Raw genomic sequence first — 16015 nt, forward strand, 5'->3', positions numbered from 1 at the left:
GCCTAACACCAAATATTTGTAAACCGCTTGCATCGTGATTTCCGTCTCATTCAACTTTGGACGAAGCGTTCGTGGTAATTACACACACTAAACAAACGTTTATCCAGTCATGGTTGGTTTCATTGCAATCCTCTGGTTGTTACTAACACAACCATACTTGATGGTTCTTTTCCCGGGACGTATTGACCGAAACAAACCGATTTGAAGACACCAATCAATGATCTCATTGCGCACCAATGGTAGTACCAACGCAAGGCCAAATAAACACGAGTTGCTTACCAAGACGACATTGAATGTTCCTGAGTGACCTAATTACAGTTTCGCCTTAAATCTTTGGCAAGACTAGAAAATGGCTGTCTAGCAATGATTAACATTTAAAATGTGCAAATATTGTACAATCTAGGAGAGCAAAACTCTTGATGTATCCAGAAAGACTCAGCTGTAATTGTTATTCTAACATGTATTGACTCCGGTGTGAATGAGATTTCTGTATTTCATTTTAAAATACATTTACAAACACATGTTTTCCCTTTGTCAATATGGAGTATTGTGTGTAGTTGGGTATTGAATACATTCTGAAGGCACTATGTAAGAATTAAGACAACACTTTTTTTGCCTTCTGTGGTATGTTTCAAGTTGTATTTACACATTCTGCTACGTTTATTTGTATGTTTTTTTCTGTGATCAGCACTTCATTAATAACGTAATTAGGGCCTCAAGGCATTTTGTCAGATTTAACAGACCTTTTTCTAAGAAAGACAATTGTAAAAAAAAAGTTTTACATTCGGAGTAATGGAGTCCTTATTTTCTCTTTGGAGAGTTGGTATTCCTGTTGTTTGATGATTTTCAGACAATCACTCAAAACCTAATGAGAAAGAAAAAAATGTAATGGGCCTGTGTAAACTGATTACGATTCACAGATAAAGGACTTGCAACACTTTCTTAATTTTTTTAAATTAATAACCTACCAAGTAGCATTCAATAACCCTACTTCTTTCAAAAGGCGAAGAGATTCTCAAGAATAACAACTTGTGATGGCCACAGCCAACTAAACTATGCCATTACGTAAGTGTTTTTTCCACATTTCCATGGTAAACCGCAAAATCTGCTTCCAGTCAGTGAGGACCAGCCAGGACTGTGCGACCTTACTAAGTGGCAGTTGTGATTCTACAGATATTTAACATCAATCCTGGTCCTGTGTGCCTTAGTTGCTTTGTATAAAAGCTTCTGCTAAATGCCATATGTTATTTACCTTCCTCGTGTCCTGGGGAAGAATCACTCCATCATCCCAAAGTCTGCCCGACGAGAAGAATGCAGAGCTCTCCTTCTCCAACCTAGAAGGATAAACACTCCTGTTAACATCCACTGAGACATTTACAACCAAACATGAATCATATTCCTGTATGAAAAACCGTACTATGCAGTGGAGGCTCCTCAGAGAAAGGAGAACAATCCTCAGTGAATTTCAGAATTTTTTAAAAGTGATCATTTTTAGATAAAACTATACTAAATAAATTCGTGTCACCAATAGTTAATTGAAACACTGTTTTGCAATTAAGTTCTACAGTAGCCTCAATAGCAGTAGCCTCTGTCACATCCGGCCGTGATTGGCATATGACATTATATGACATAATATGGTGGATGTAGGCTGTGTGTAGCGGTTAGCGGTTATGATATGACGGTTTGGCTTGGAAAGGTTTTTTAGCCTGGTCACAGACAGCTGATGTGTTGTGCACTTAAGTCCACAAGCGAAGGGAAAAGGTGAGAGGAGAGTGCATAGATGCGATAAGGAATACTACAACAATCAAAGTGATCATGCTGAATGTATGTGGCTGCAATGAAATAGAACTGTGTTTGCGTGCGATCAGGGGTGCATTCATTCTGCCGATTGTTGAAAAAAATAATCTTAAATGAAAGCAAACGGAATCAAACGGGGTTAAACATATCTGAATCTGTCTATTAGAAACTCCTGTTTGCAACTTTTGGACTAATGCTTACACCCTAGATCAGCTAGATGCAAGCAATAGTGTGCAAGGCGGTACTGAATGTGTCAATGTCTGTCAAATTTCTCTCAACCTGTGCACCTACATTGTAAACTTTCATTCATAGGCTAGGTTGTAGCAACCTCATGATGGGTATAGGGAAAATTCTATCGACGTTACATTGAACTGGGTGAATGGAATATGAATGACAGTAATCCAATATGCTGTAATAGATATAAGGCCCTGCTCATTCAAAAGAAATGCCTCTTATTGATCTTCTCAACATCCTCCTCTTGTGCCAGAGCTGCAGAGTAACCAGGGGCCACCAGGGACACTCTGGCATTGGGCCAAAGGAATAGGAAGTTTGGGTCAAATGACCTGCCACACTAGATAAAGAAAAACACAGAAGAGAGAGACCCGTTTAGTTAGTATTTTCAAAATACACTCAGTGGCCAGTTTATTAGGTACACATATCTAGTACTGGGTCGGACCCCCCTTTGCCTCCAGAATAGCCTGAATAGTTTGGGAATTGAAACGTTGCTCAAGTGGTATGAAGGGACCTAACGTGTGTCAGGAAAACATTCCTCACACCATTACACCACCGCCACCAGTCTGTGCCGTTGACATCAGGCAGGATGGTGTCATAGACTCATGCCACTCACGCCAAATCCTGACTCTGCCATCAGTACGACGTAACAGGAACCAGGATTCGTCGTGAAAATCCCAGGAGGCCAGATGTTTTTGAGATACAGTATCCGACACGCCTGGCACCAGCGATCATACCACACTCAAAGTCGCTTAGGTCACTCGTTTTGTCCATTCTAATGTTCAATCGAACTGTAACTGAATGACTTGATGCCCGTCTGCTAGCTTTATATAACAAGCCACGTGACTCAGTCTATAGGAGCAAAACATTTTTGCGAACGGGCATCAGCATACAGCAAAACTGGCCACTGAGTGTATAAGGGAATTGATGTGTAAGCACTGGGCAAATTCATACAGCGACTACTGCTGGAACTATTGCACAAACCATAGCATAACTTTCAGCGCCATGGCATCCCCCAATGACGATGGTGATTTTTGGAACAGAGGCACATGCCACAGCTGACATCATGGAACCCTGAGCCTTCAGTCTGTTGGTGTTGGTCTCTGCCTAGAGTAAAGAGAGGATACATACACACACATAGTTAACAGATTGGTCCATGAGTAACACCAGCAGAAACTTGTTAACACACTGACATGAAATTCCACAACCATGTTCAACAGAGCATAACATTCTGATGACATGGCTGTATTGATTTTGAGACCTGATTTTAATCATAGTTCTATTTAACATGGCTGACTGAGTTCCACAGGAGTGTCCGTTTACAAAAGAATATTGAGAGGCCTCTCCGTGCTCCTCCTCGCCAGTCTTTGTTTTACATTCGGAGTAATGGAGTCCTTAGTTTCTCTTTGGAGAGTTGGTATTCCTGTTGTTTGAAAAATGTGGTTTTATTCTGTGGTGAGTGCTCAGGGTTGGCTGCAGTGCCATACCTGGGTTTGGGAGAGGGTCAGCTCTGGCGTTGGGATGGTGTTCTGTAAGAATATCAGGGGGATGTCTCGCTGGTCACACAGCTGGACAAAGTGGCTGCCTTTTAATGATGCGTTGTGCGTCAGCGCCCCATTGCTCGCCACAATGCCAACCTGATGCCTGAAGAAAAAATATACACTGCAAGTTAGGCATTAAACTTGAATAAAATGTATTGCCTTCATACAGCAATTGTGCAAATTGTATTTTAGTACTTTTAGTGGAGTTTAAGAATACAAAGCGAAATAAACTTTATATCAAGATTTATATGGGTTTTGATCAAGTAATTTCTTGATGATTTGTTTGAGCACCATACCCTGATTAAAATCACAATACTCTCTGGGATCTAGAATGCAGGTTGACGTTTATTGCCATGGCTATATTGTAAATGTTTCGGTTAGGCATTAGGGTTAGCAGTTGGTTAGGGTTAGGTTTAAAATCAGATTTTATGACTGTGTCAGCTTGTGACCACTCTGCAGCGCTGCCTCCAGAACAAGATTAATGACGAACAATGCTAACCTGCATCTAGAACATTCCGCTGCCATGGCAACGAGTTGCTCTCAGAGAAGTTCTTTGTAAAAGCAGATGAAAGCTGGCTGAAGTGACTTGTTTTCCCTTGTGTTCTCCATTCTCATTCAAAAACATTACCCATCTTAATCTGACTCTTGTTGGGGTAGGGAAAGATTTGACTGGTTGGAACACAGAAGCACACTAATCTAATTTGCAAATTAACAGGGTTAACCGTTAATCTCCTGACGCTCTTTTGTTAAACATTCTGCTTCAAAAATGTGTCAGTTAATTAATGTTGTCTGAGGATAGAGGTTTTAAGAGGTTCCAATATACAGCTACTTTCTGAAGCAACAAAATACATTCAAATGTATGCATAATGAAGGTAGATGTAAAAGTCTGACCCCTAAGATAAAGTCTAGAAGGCATCTCAATCTACTAAACCATTGAAGGAGGACGGGTAAATACTTCAAGACTGTGTGTCAATCAACAACTCTTACCTGCAAATTCTGGCAAAACCAGTCACAAGGGTTGTTCCATATCGAGCCTTGAATTCCTGGAACTTACTGCCATCAGTCAGCCGACTCAGGATCTGAACAGAAAAAAAGAACAGAAAAAAAAGTTACAGAATAATTAATTGTAATTCTAAAACATCCCCATGAGATGTGATTGTTGATTTAAGTGCGTGTTGAGCTGACCAGCTTGACCTCCAGGCTGTGGTCATAGTCCCGTGGGGCCAGACCCATCAACTCCTCCACACTATGTAGAGGCTCCTCCACCCCTGCCTCGTCCTCCTCGGGCAGCTCAAAGTTGAGGGTAGAGATTATGTTACGTGTGGTTTCATAGGCCTCCTTCTCCACAGAGGCAAAGTGGTCCACACAGCCGCTCACTCTGAAACAGCATGGGGAGGGGGAGGTGAAGTTTGAGCCTATTAGTGCAGATATAGTAGTATAGTGAATCTCACAGAGAACTTGAGAGTTTGTAGGCTTTCCATTCACTCACTCTGCATGGAGTGTGGCCCCACCCAGATTCTCTGGGGAGACTTCTTCCCCTGTGGCAGCTTTCACCAAGGGCGGTCCGCCCAGGAAAATCGTCCCGATCCGGTGCACCATCACAGTCTCTTCTGCCATAGTGGGGATGTATGCACCGCCAGCTGTACATGACCCACAAACCACGGATACCTAGAGGGAGTAAGATACAACATTCATGGGTAGAATATATTGTGTTTGGATTGTCTTCAATGGGATGTTTAGCATTTCTGTTTCACCTGAGGGATCTTCATGGCAGACATGATGGCTTCATTGTAGAAAGTACGTCCTCCTTGGTTTTTATCAGGGAAAATCTCAGACTGCGGATGGAGTAAACTAAGCAATTACGCATTGAGTCATTCATCAGTTGTATTAATCTCAATGAGTTGAGTTCATACCTGAAGAGGAAGGAATGCACCTCCACTATCCACCAAGTAGACACAAGGAAGTCGGTTCTGGATAGCTACATCCTGGGCTCTGAGCTGCTTCTTGACGGTTATGGGATAGGCTGTACCACCACTCACAGTAGCATCATTGGCAATAAACACACACCACAACCCGTTGATTTTACCTATACCTGCAACAGTGAAGAAGTGCATAATGAAGCAATAAGGCTTAGTATAACTCATTCTTACTTATGCATATTGTTTTACAATGCACTGGAACAAGACATTTTCCTTGCTGCCAAATTTCAGGTTGGATATTTCACATTTCTGAGTGATAAGCATGCATTAAGAGCATCCGTCACTGACAGAGCAGAGAACCCTCTACCAGTGAGACAGCCTGCTGAGGGGATGTCTCCATAGGGTAGGCCCATTCCAGCGAAGGGAGACAGCTCAAAGTAGTATCCGTCATCAAACAGCATGCGAAGACGGTCCGTAACCAACATCTTCTTGTTTCTCTGGGTGTGCCTCTTTACTGCATTCTCCCCACCCCCCTTCTTCACCTTCTCCATGTATTCAATATACCTGGAAGTGCCACCATGGTCAGAAGGCTAATACTATACAGCAGAAATGGAAAACTAGTTGATACACTGAGATTGCTGAAGTGTATGGAGTTTCAACCTACCTTTCTTGGCATGCCTGGCTGTTTCGTAGGTTAGCCTCAAATATGTCATTGTGAATTGGCTGAAGGGCTTCATCTAAAACTGGAAAGGCACTTGGCAATCGTCGTCTTCTGTGGACACTAGTGCTCATCAAGTAGGATGCCATTGGCAGCTGCTTAGCTCGGCCTGAGAGAATGTGCGCCAAAGGTTGCCATAGGTTACCTGCTGATATCCTTGAGTGTAAACAGCGTTCTGGACGCCTGTGTGTGCACGGGTCAACGTTCCATAGAGGTGACTGAGAGGAGACATAACCAGGACATAGTCTGCCTTTGGTCCTCAAACCCCTGAAAAGCAATGAATGAATGACAATGTAGAGAGTGTTTTAAATGGGAAATCTAGCTAATTGATTGACAACACGCCCCGTTATTTCTAATTTGTTGACAATGTAGCTCATTTTTAAACATCGTAGAAGACCATTGGAGGCTGCTGAGGGGAGTACGGCTCATAACAGCAGGAGCGGGGCAAATGGAATGCCACCTATTCTTCTCCAGCCATTCCTCCCCAATTAAGGTGCCACCAACGCCCTGTGTAGCAAACTATTTTGCACCATTCAGTGTTACTAAGTAACACACAGCTACAATATGTACGTCAGCTAGCTAAGTATGCCAAAGGTCATCACAGTATTTTGGCTGTTGTGAACTAGCTTGCAGCAGTCGTTACCTAGCTTTGTAACAATCTCAGCAATATGACATAGCTAACTACTTTGGACTACATGCACCATAGTACTTACCTTGAAAGGCAACTGTACATGACTGTTTAGCTGCGTAAAATATTAGACGTATCTCAAGTTTATTTCCATAACAAATGGAGTTTGCTTCTAGGTGTTACACGAATTAACGTCTGGGCGGAAACAAAAGTGATCCTTCAACGCGCCTATCTTGCTAGACCATACCCTATACATACCACTAGATGGCGGTATTTACGAATCAATACAAAATATCAAGCATGTTAGTCAATCACAGAACTCAGGTTACGGCGGCATTCATTAGAAATGTGACATTACAGCCCCCTGACATTCCCCACTAATGTTTGTTTCCTACATCATTTTTCATTCAACAGTAAGAGTTAAATAAACGATTAATTACTTAATGTGGCTAACTTTTGAAGCAAATGATTCCAACCAAATCATCCATAAGTGATTGTTGTGACAACTGATCAAATGGTCGATAGGAGCTAATATGATAGGAGCTAATAAATCAAATCAATTTATATAGCCCTTCTTACATCAGCTGATATCTCAAAGTGCTGTACAGAAACCCAGCCTAAAACCCCAAACAGCAAGCAATGTAGGTGTAGAAGCACGGTGGCTAGGAAAAACTCCCTAGAAAGGCCGAAACCTAGAGAGGAACCAGGCTATGAGTGGTGGCCAGTCTACTTCTGGCTGTGCCGGGTGGAGATTATAACAGAACATGGCCAAGATGTTCAAATGTTCATAAATGACCAGCATGGTCAAATAATAATAATCACAGTAGTTGTCGAGGGTGCAGCAAGTCAGCACCTCAGGAGTAAATGTCAGTTGGCTTTTCATAGCCGATCATTAAGAGTATCTCTACCGCTCCTGCTGTCTCTAGAGTCTAGAGAGTTGAAAACAGCAGGTCTGGGACAGGTAGCACGTCCGGTGAACAGGTCAGGCAGAACAGTTGATACATAGGAGATAATACATAAGAGCTAATACAAAATTAATCGATTGACACATTTTCTTCATAAAGTCTTCCCTCCCCATCAAATTTGGGAAATAAAAGAAATAGTGTGAAGAGGATTATCTCATCACCATAGTTCTAGAATAACTCATTTGATTTAACTCAATTATTGTATGTGTTTACTTAAGTTATATAATTATTTGCTTGATTTCTAAATAAAACTAAATAATATGCATGACATGAAAATCTTATTGGAGAACCTGAACCTCCCGTTTATCTGTATCCTCTGCTAGATCCCAACTTCCTCCGGCAAAGCTAAATCAGACAGCTCCTCCAGAGTGAGCAAGGAGTAGCTACACCACAGACGACGACAAACGATTGGAAACGCAACCTTGGCGAGTTTTGAGCGGGGAATACGCTGACAATCTGGGGGTTTAGTAACAAGGGGAGTCCGCAATGACTTGGGGAACGGAGCTTTGGGTAAGTTTGCTAGCTATTGGTATAAACTACTTCGCTTTCTTTGTTCTTGTGTGGACTACACACCTAGCTGCCACACAATTTGGCACGAATTCAATGAAGGTGCTCAGGTACCTTACTAGCATTGTGTAAAGTTAGCCAGCTAAGCAGGCTAATCCTGACATGCACCTTTACCATAGAGACGGTAAACAATAGGCAATACGTGTAAAAATATCAGCCAAGCAAGGCAGATCATTTGCTCACTTGTTATCATAACATGTCTCTGACTGTGGCTTGATTTCGGATCCGTAATTTCTTATTTTCAGCAGATGAATAGGGCGCCTATCACACCCTGTTTCTTAGTTCAAAGACAGACTATCCCTAAAAAAGGTGGAGACACCGGTGGCTAGTAAGCAAACCCCTGTATTGTTCTCTCGATGCTCGTATGGATCTACTACCCCAGCATGAAACAATGCAAGTGCACATTTAGAATAACTTGGTTCTAAAATCTCGAGGTTATTTATTTATTTATTGCTCTGCTTCCTCGCTGGGTCTTTGTGAGTGACTCGTCAAGCTAAACCATTGCTCCCAATTTTCTAGGAGATTGCGCAATTCATATAATTAGCTAAACAATAGTAGACTATTATTTTACCAATATAACAATGAACTGCCTATTGAACAGGCGTTTTGGGGAGCTAATTCAAGGTACCGTCTTTGTCATGTTCTGTCTGGTCTGGCTTGTCTATGACTGCCAGCCCATTGCCCTGGCTACATCATCCGGCTTGTCCAAGGGGTTTATTGTCTTAATGACTTTGTGCATGTAGCCATCTACCATGTTAATTGCAACGAAATTCCGTTCCACATGTTGTTATTGAGAACATAATCTTCACTTATCAGGGACATTGAACTCATGTGAAATGTAGCTATTCCAGTGACAAGGGTGTTGCCCATAAATCCTTTTGGTCATCACCGGTAGCTTACCAGTCCAGCTTCTCCCCCTTATAATTCTAAAATGTATAGTTGCAAAACCTGCAGTGTTGCTGCCAACATGATAGTCAAGCAAGTAATTGGCCTGTTTCATACCAATTACATTGATAGCTAGCTAACATTGATAGAGAGAACTGCACTGTCATGCAGTTTGAGGGAACAGAACAATATGTTGAAGCTTTAGTCAACATGTGATAATGTGGCACATATGAGTTCACTTCAGTATGATGAACTTAGAACCTGTATTGCTGAGAAAATGTCTACATTTGCTACGTTTCTTCATGAACGAATCTCAGTTACTGCTGAATTAACATTCTGTATAGCATGTCTGTGCACTGAAAATACTTCTATTCAGGGAATAGCAGTATGTGAGGCTCACACTGTTTGCTTGCAAGAGCTGTCTGTATGATAAAGGTTTCAGCAAGTAGGCTATACTCCTAACCTACTGCACCATGATGTAAAATGCCTAATTTTTTCAACATTGTGCAATTCAATTGTATTGATTTGCATGCCAAACACATTCTCCTTGCTGTGTAGACACAATAACCATCCTTGCTGTGTAGACACAATAACCATCCTTGCTGTGTAGACACAATAACCATCCTTGCTGTGTAGACACAATAACCATCCTTGCTTTCTAGGACTCATGTTGCACAGCGGATTACTGCTATTGACTATTTACCCCAGATTTGCTGGATTATGTGGCTAATTGTCTGGGTGCATGTGTTAGGCCCTTATCCCTTATATTTGAACTGTGTGCCATGCAGAAACCAACTTGATTCAAAATGCCCATTCCATATTGTTTTACTCCTAAATCTCAATCAGGAATCTCCCTCAAAACAAAATTGGGTTATTTCCCCAGAGTGTTTGCTTCGCTAAAATAAATCAAAATTTGCAGATTGAATTTGCATCGTTAGCACAGTAACACCGATGTTATCTGCCTTGTCTCTTTTTATGAATGAAATTAATTTAGGCCTAATTCCTTCTACCTAACGTCACATTGAGGTTTTGTAATTCTGTATTTCTACTTTAGAACAACAGAGATTGCCCAACACATGCTAATAGCTGTCTGGTTTCACAATAGAATATTCAGAAATGTAAACGAACTACAATGCAATCAAAACACAACTAATGCCTATCATTATTTGTAGTCACGGTATGACAGGTGTTTGTTAGTAATTTCATCATTTTGACAGTATGATTTTGAGCTGAGGGTCCATTACTGTAGGCCCTTCCACATTTCTCATTGCTCTGTCTACCTGGCAGTCATCCATGGCTTTGAGACCTAATGCCTGAGACTAACACATCCTTTTACATGGGGTTGACATGTCTAACTGACTGACTGGAGATCAGTGTGAGGTTAAGTGTTACCAAGCTGAGCACACAGGCTATCAACAGTTATTCTAGCATTCTTTTTCATAACAGATTTCTTCTAGGCTAGTTTATGTTTTGTTGATTGCAACTGCTTTGAACAGGGAGGGATATGATGATGATCATGGTTAATGTGAGGTTGGTCATTTGTGTGAGAAGTGTGATCGAGAGGGAGAGAGATCAATTAAGGTCACAGACGTTAAATCACAGCTTAGACCTGCTATTGCAGTCAGTCCCCGGCACACATCTTTAAGTCGTTTCCCCTCAGCGAGGTTGCTGAGAGTGGAATCACAAGATTGTGTAGAGGAGTGTGTGGATGTTGTCTTTTAATAAAGAGAAGTTTGGCTACAGGCATGGCTTAGGGAGGTGTTAAACAGGGAAAGTGTGAATGGAGGAGGAGGTAGACGGGGTCTTGGAGACAGATGGGGAATAGTGCGTAACGTGTGTTCCCATGCATTCCGAGAGGCAGACTGGGAACATTGAGGGGAAATTGAGGTAAATTACACAGGACAAAACAGAAGAGGCAGTAAAATAATCAACGAGAGAGAGAGGTGGATCAGGAGGCATCACAGATCAACAGGGATTTGATAGGTGGAGGCCCTACTGCATAGCCAGGGTGCCTGCGGCTTTGGGTTGCATGCATTAGTACATTTTTCTTTGCTTTATCTGCACAGATTTTAGTCCGTTAGTCACGTTTGTTGTGCAGTTTTATGGAAAAAAGTATAGCTCATTATTAGCTGAGACATGTCAGGCCATTAGACCTAATATTGGAGGAAAGAGTTGGTTGTGGTTTACAGTGTGGCGTCATCTATTTTATCGAGACTTGTGTTGCGAGTTGGCAAGCTGACATACTGTACTTTTTTAAAGATGCAGTCAGGGATTTCTCTGATATCAAACAGTGCAACATGAGGTTGATATATCACACACTTAAAGAAGTGGGGTCCACATACATTAATTTTCAGACAGTGCTCAGCTATTTAGCCTAGTGAGTTGTCCTCATTCCCCTAGTTTTTGCTTTCTGCTATTTCATGCCTCTCTAATTTTCCTCTTGACAAAGCCTGCCCTGGACACACTTGGCTGTCTTTGGAGTCTTTTCTTTTTACAAGGTAAATGACCCATGATCTGTCAGAATGATTTGAACGCCCGTGCCTCTTATCTGATTATTAGGGAGTTCTAAAATGGGTTTTTACTATGGGGGGGGGGGGGGGGGGGTTGCTCATGCTCTCTAGACACAGTGTGTGTCTTCTATGCGGACGGTGCATTGTAACGCCTCACTGACTGTCAGAGCTTTAGAAGGGAGCCGCAGCAGAGCTCGGTTTAAGACTGTTCAATTAATGCTAATCCTACTGACTGGATCATCATCCTGGCCCTGGGATTCTGTCATGTTTTTGACAGCCTGATCCCCTCCTTCTCCATTATTGCAGAAGGCCTAATGCAGATTTTTGGAGCATCAATTCAAGCCATTCCCCCTGTATAGAGCGGTACATCAGATATTACTATATTATCTGTGATAGGTTAATTCCATGTCCTGTGAATAATGTAGCCCATCTATAATATATGTTTGAGGAAGGTGATTCACATTCTGTGTTGCTCCTAGTTCCTCCTATGATTTGTGGGTTGGCTGGTGGCCCTCCTTTGTCCAGGCTTTTTTCTTAGTGTTAATCTGGACAACATGGGGTTAAGTCAGGTGAGGCCACCAGGCCAAGATGAGAGCTGCTAAACTGCCTGCTTGTCTGGTTCACAGAGGGGCCCTTGCTTCCTTCCACTGACATCCATGGTGAAAGAAGACTGGGTAATGATGACTAATGAGTAGGCTATAATTGGTCTGTATTTGGGATTCTATTCTATCAAGTTGTAGAGATCTGGTCACATCAATTGAGGGCTCACTGAGACAATGGTTCACCATGACCCAGCATATTTCTTTTGTCTCTGACCTATTTCCAGTCAGGTGCAAAGAGAAAGGTTTCAAATGAGGACATTTCAAATCCACCACTGATTTTAAAACAGTAGGACATTGACCAAACTGTAAATCTCAGCTGAAATGAAGAGTTCTCCTTTTCTTTTGCTGTGTGAAAATCGTGTGGGTCTACAAGGCATTACAATCTCCTGTTTTGGTTTTTGGGATCATACCTCGAGGGAGGAGAGGTTGATTGCTCATTACTCTCAAGAAAGCCTGGCTCAATTCTGATATTTAAATTTTTTTTTAAACAAATTTGTAAAATGATAACATGTTTTGTTCTCAGCCAAGCTTTGTTTCATGACACTGTAACACCTTCCCTCTACAGTACAACCCCAGGGTAATGAGAGCAATCTAGTTGAGATTTACACACAATTAATGTTCTCTGCTGGCACTGTCTCTGTCCTCTGACAAGTCACATTGAAAACACAGCTGCTGGAATCTTCCTGTTAGGCTGGTGCTCTCTGAAAATGTGTCCCCACTAATCTCTGCAACTGTTCCCATCCCTGACTGGATTTAATGGACCATGTAACCTCAATTTCTGTGCTCTTTCTTAGAATCCGATTTAGTTTTAGCTAATCCGGAAGATATAACCTAGCCGTAGGTTGTAACTAAGCATATTGCAGAACTGAATTGTCTTTCCTGGTTAACTGCCATGGTCCCTAGCTATAGTACTGTGTGTTGTAGCCTAAAGTCATTACGTCAGGCCCCCAAATCCCCAAATGCAGTGCATGAATACACCACTACATTTCAGGACTTTTTAAATCCTCTTGAATGGATGCCAGTTCGGTGATGATGCTTCAGGTTCTGCATTCTGTCGCAGACAGTTTGACAAGACATTAGTCAAAGCATTAGGAATTTTACATGGAAAGTGTGGGAATTTTACATGGAAAGTGTGGGAATTTTAGCAAAAACTATGCTCAATACAGTCATTGTCATTTCTCTCACACAATGTCTGGTTTGAATGCCAAATGTACATTTGGAACATTGGCTACAACAGTCATTTTCCACCCTCTGTGACAAAAGAATCCTTGGGAACACAGCTAATGCCTCACAAGGTGAATGAATACCCTTTTGACCTTCTAATTTAGGCTATAAACTCATGACTTGGTAGACTTTTTGAATGTCATGAACAGAAACTGTGGTGTTGTGTCCTGGGTTCATACAGGTAGAAGGTCAGCTGACGCTCCCAGAACTTTACACCCACAGGGTCCTCATACTGGGTTATCTTATTGCTCTGGAGCACTAAAGGCTTTTGACACTGCTGGGATTGATGTCCGTCTGATGCCTTTGCCCAATGTGTACAAAACAGCCCACCAGCAACCTCAGCCAGGTGAGGTGATATTGTTGTGATTCAAATCTGTGCTCTGGACATCCACACTACAAACATGCATATCACCTGAACTGTAGTGTTGCACCATTTTCAATAATCCTCTTTCCTCATTGACGGTAATAAACGGGGCATAACATCGGCTATGAAAAGCCAACTGACATTTACTCCTGAGGTGCTGACTTGCTGCACCCTCGACAACTACTGTGATTATTATTATTTGACCATGTTGGTCATTTATGAACATTTGAACATCTTGGCTATGTTCTGTTATTATCTCCACCCGGCACAGCCAGAAGAGGACTGGCCACCCCTCATAGCCTGGTTCCTCTCTAGGTTTCTTCCTAGGTTTTGGCCTTTCTAGGGAGTTTTTCCTAGCCACCGTGCTTCTACACCTGCATTGCTTGCTGTTTGGGGTTTTAGGCTGAGTTTCTGTACAGCACTTTGAGATATCAGCTGATGTAAGAAGGGCTTTATAAATACATTTGATAACATGTTGTAATAAATAAGTCATGGCCATGCATCTGAAACATTGAATGGAGACTGAGTACTGTCACTGTCACCAAGTTATTTTGTGCCACACAAGCAGTGGTTGTCTTTGACCTGCTGTCCCACTTTGTTTATTAAATTCTGCTTTTGTTTTGTTCCAAGAACTTTGCGCATTTGGCAGCCATTGTTCTGCGAGCATGGAAAATGAATTGAGCTTTAGCGTGGGCTCTCTGAGTGTTGGCTGGAGTTGTATGAGAGGGTAACAGTTCACTGACTCCCCATTCATTTTTGCTGGGCCTCTTGCAGCTTGACTAATTGTTTGGGTCTGTTTACATGAAGGGGTAAAAAGACATGTGAAAGTGGACCACATTGTTTCACCTTTTTGTTTAGATGACAAAGCAATGTATTACTTATCGACCAGATAAATACAGACTGAACCACTTTAGCTAGGGGGGAATTGAGTAGTGTGTGTGTGTGGCAGGATTCCATGAATTTTGTCTTTTGCATACATTTACTCTTCCTATTGATTCACAGGCTGCTGTTTTCCTTCCCAAGACAATGAGCTGAGTAGGAAGAACATGTTATAGCCTATAAGGAAAAATAATGATCATGGTTTCTTTTAGTGATCTGCATACTAACATGTTGATTGGTAGTTGTTGCTGTGGAACCATAGGACAGACAGACAAGGGGATGTCTGTCTCCCAGGATGTATTTCACTGAGCTAGCTGACAATTTACTACACAATATGCTTGCTTGGTAACCCTCTTCTCGGAGAAGAATGACTTTCTGAACATATTCAAGTCAGGTAGTCGACTTCAAGTCAGGTAGTCATGTACATTTGGCGGTGACCCAGAGCAGCCTAGTCCTAGAGTATCAGGATCAGCCCATATGCTGTAGGCTGTGTTTTACAAGACAACCATTTAGCAGTGCAGGAAATGTAGGCTACCGTTCTGAAGTTAATTATTAAACAAAGTAGTCGATTAGCCAAGCATGACAGGGATTCACTAACCTACACTCTAGTTGACGAAGGGAAGCAGGCTCGACACCTCTCATGCTGCAGACTTGTGTCGTCAACATGCGTAGGGAGATGCCTATTTCGTTCTGTTATTTTATGTTGAAATATTTCCACAGAAGTCAGCCCCACAGTCACATTCAATAGTCCATATGCTCCAGAGGCATATGGGGTCAAAGTCTCACAGTGGAGCATTTCATCATCATCACACGCACCACTGGTGTCTACTCAGTTTACCCAGCAGAGAGATGGTGATAAGCTCTGCTTACTGCTCAAAGTCACCTTGAAATTAGTTGGGGCTGGTATGAGCCCCAGTGTTGAATGGCCAGGAAGAGAAGAGGTGGGTGGGTGGGGGATGCAGGCCTCGTGGACCCCCACCCCCAGGACCCCCATCCTCCTCTGCTGCTCCCCAGCCACACACACTAAAACTGTAGTGCTGAACAAATGCCACTGTTAAATGGCAATAACAGAGCAGACAGCAGAGGGATGCCAGATGTTGATAAATCATGATACTATTATTCATCAAAGGAATCACTCTCCCACTTGATTCCTTTCATCAGAGTTGTGTTAAAAAAGCATGTAAC

The 16015-nt window shown here is 42.1% G+C and overlaps 2 protein-coding genes across 7 annotated transcripts in view; one reads left to right on the plus strand and one right to left on the minus strand.

Annotated features, from left to right (window-relative positions):
• Positions 1–475: 475 nt before the first annotated feature.
• Positions 476–15528, minus strand: LOC139541137 (uncharacterized). 3 transcript variants are annotated; one of them, XM_071345404.1, is made up of 13 exons: positions 15429–15449; positions 6153–6473; positions 5856–6052; positions 5483–5661; positions 5324–5404; positions 5059–5237; positions 4755–4947; positions 4557–4648; positions 3516–3672; positions 3013–3135; positions 2247–2368; positions 1253–1334; positions 476–865 (listed from the first exon to the last, which is right to left on the minus strand). In XM_071345404.1, exons 2-13 carry the CDS (start codon positions 6293–6295, stop codon positions 779–781), a joined length of 1635 nt encoding a protein of 544 aa, XP_071201505.1. In that variant the 5' UTR covers positions 6296–6473; positions 15429–15449; the 3' UTR covers positions 476–778. The 3 variants fall into 3 exon arrangements, 2 of the variants coding, with proteins under 2 accessions (XP_071201505.1, XP_071201506.1); XM_071345405.1 differs by lacking the exon at positions 15429–15449 and adding an exon at positions 6920–7079; XR_011668316.1 differs by having other exon boundaries at positions 799–865; positions 1253–2368; positions 15429–15528.
• The window catches only part of LOC139541138 (formin-binding protein 1-like), a 50250-nt gene continuing 42357 nt past the window's right edge, over positions 8123–16015 (plus strand). For 2 of the 4 annotated variants that reach the window (XM_071345406.1, XM_071345408.1), the window contains exon 1: positions 8123–8309. Coding sequence is in view for 1 of the 4 variants with exons in the window: in XM_071345407.1 (XP_071201508.1) it covers positions 8286–8309 (24 nt within the window). In the remaining 3 variants the exon portion in view is untranslated. The remainder of the gene's footprint in view (positions 8310–16015) is intronic. The other 2 variants (XM_071345407.1, XM_071345409.1) reach the window with 2 other exon arrangements.

The sequence above is a fragment of the Salvelinus alpinus genome, chromosome 16 (assembly GCF_045679555.1).
Source record: "Salvelinus alpinus chromosome 16, SLU_Salpinus.1, whole genome shotgun sequence".
In the NCBI taxonomy this organism is placed as follows: Eukaryota; Metazoa; Chordata; class Actinopteri; order Salmoniformes; family Salmonidae; genus Salvelinus; species Salvelinus alpinus.

Excerpts from the sequence above, each read along its gene's own strand:
- LOC139541137 (XM_071345405.1), bottom strand. The coding sequence starts at position 6,939 with ATGTACAGTTGCCTTTCAAG. Across the intron at positions 5,405-5,482 it reads GTGCATTCCTTCCTCTTCAG|TCTGAGATTTTCCCTGATAA; the intron begins GTATGAACTCAA and ends CTCCATCCGCAG. Across the intron at positions 5,238-5,323 it reads CTGCCATGAAGATCCCTCAG|GTATCCGTGGTTTGTGGGTC; the intron begins GTGAAACAGAAA and ends TACTCCCTCTAG.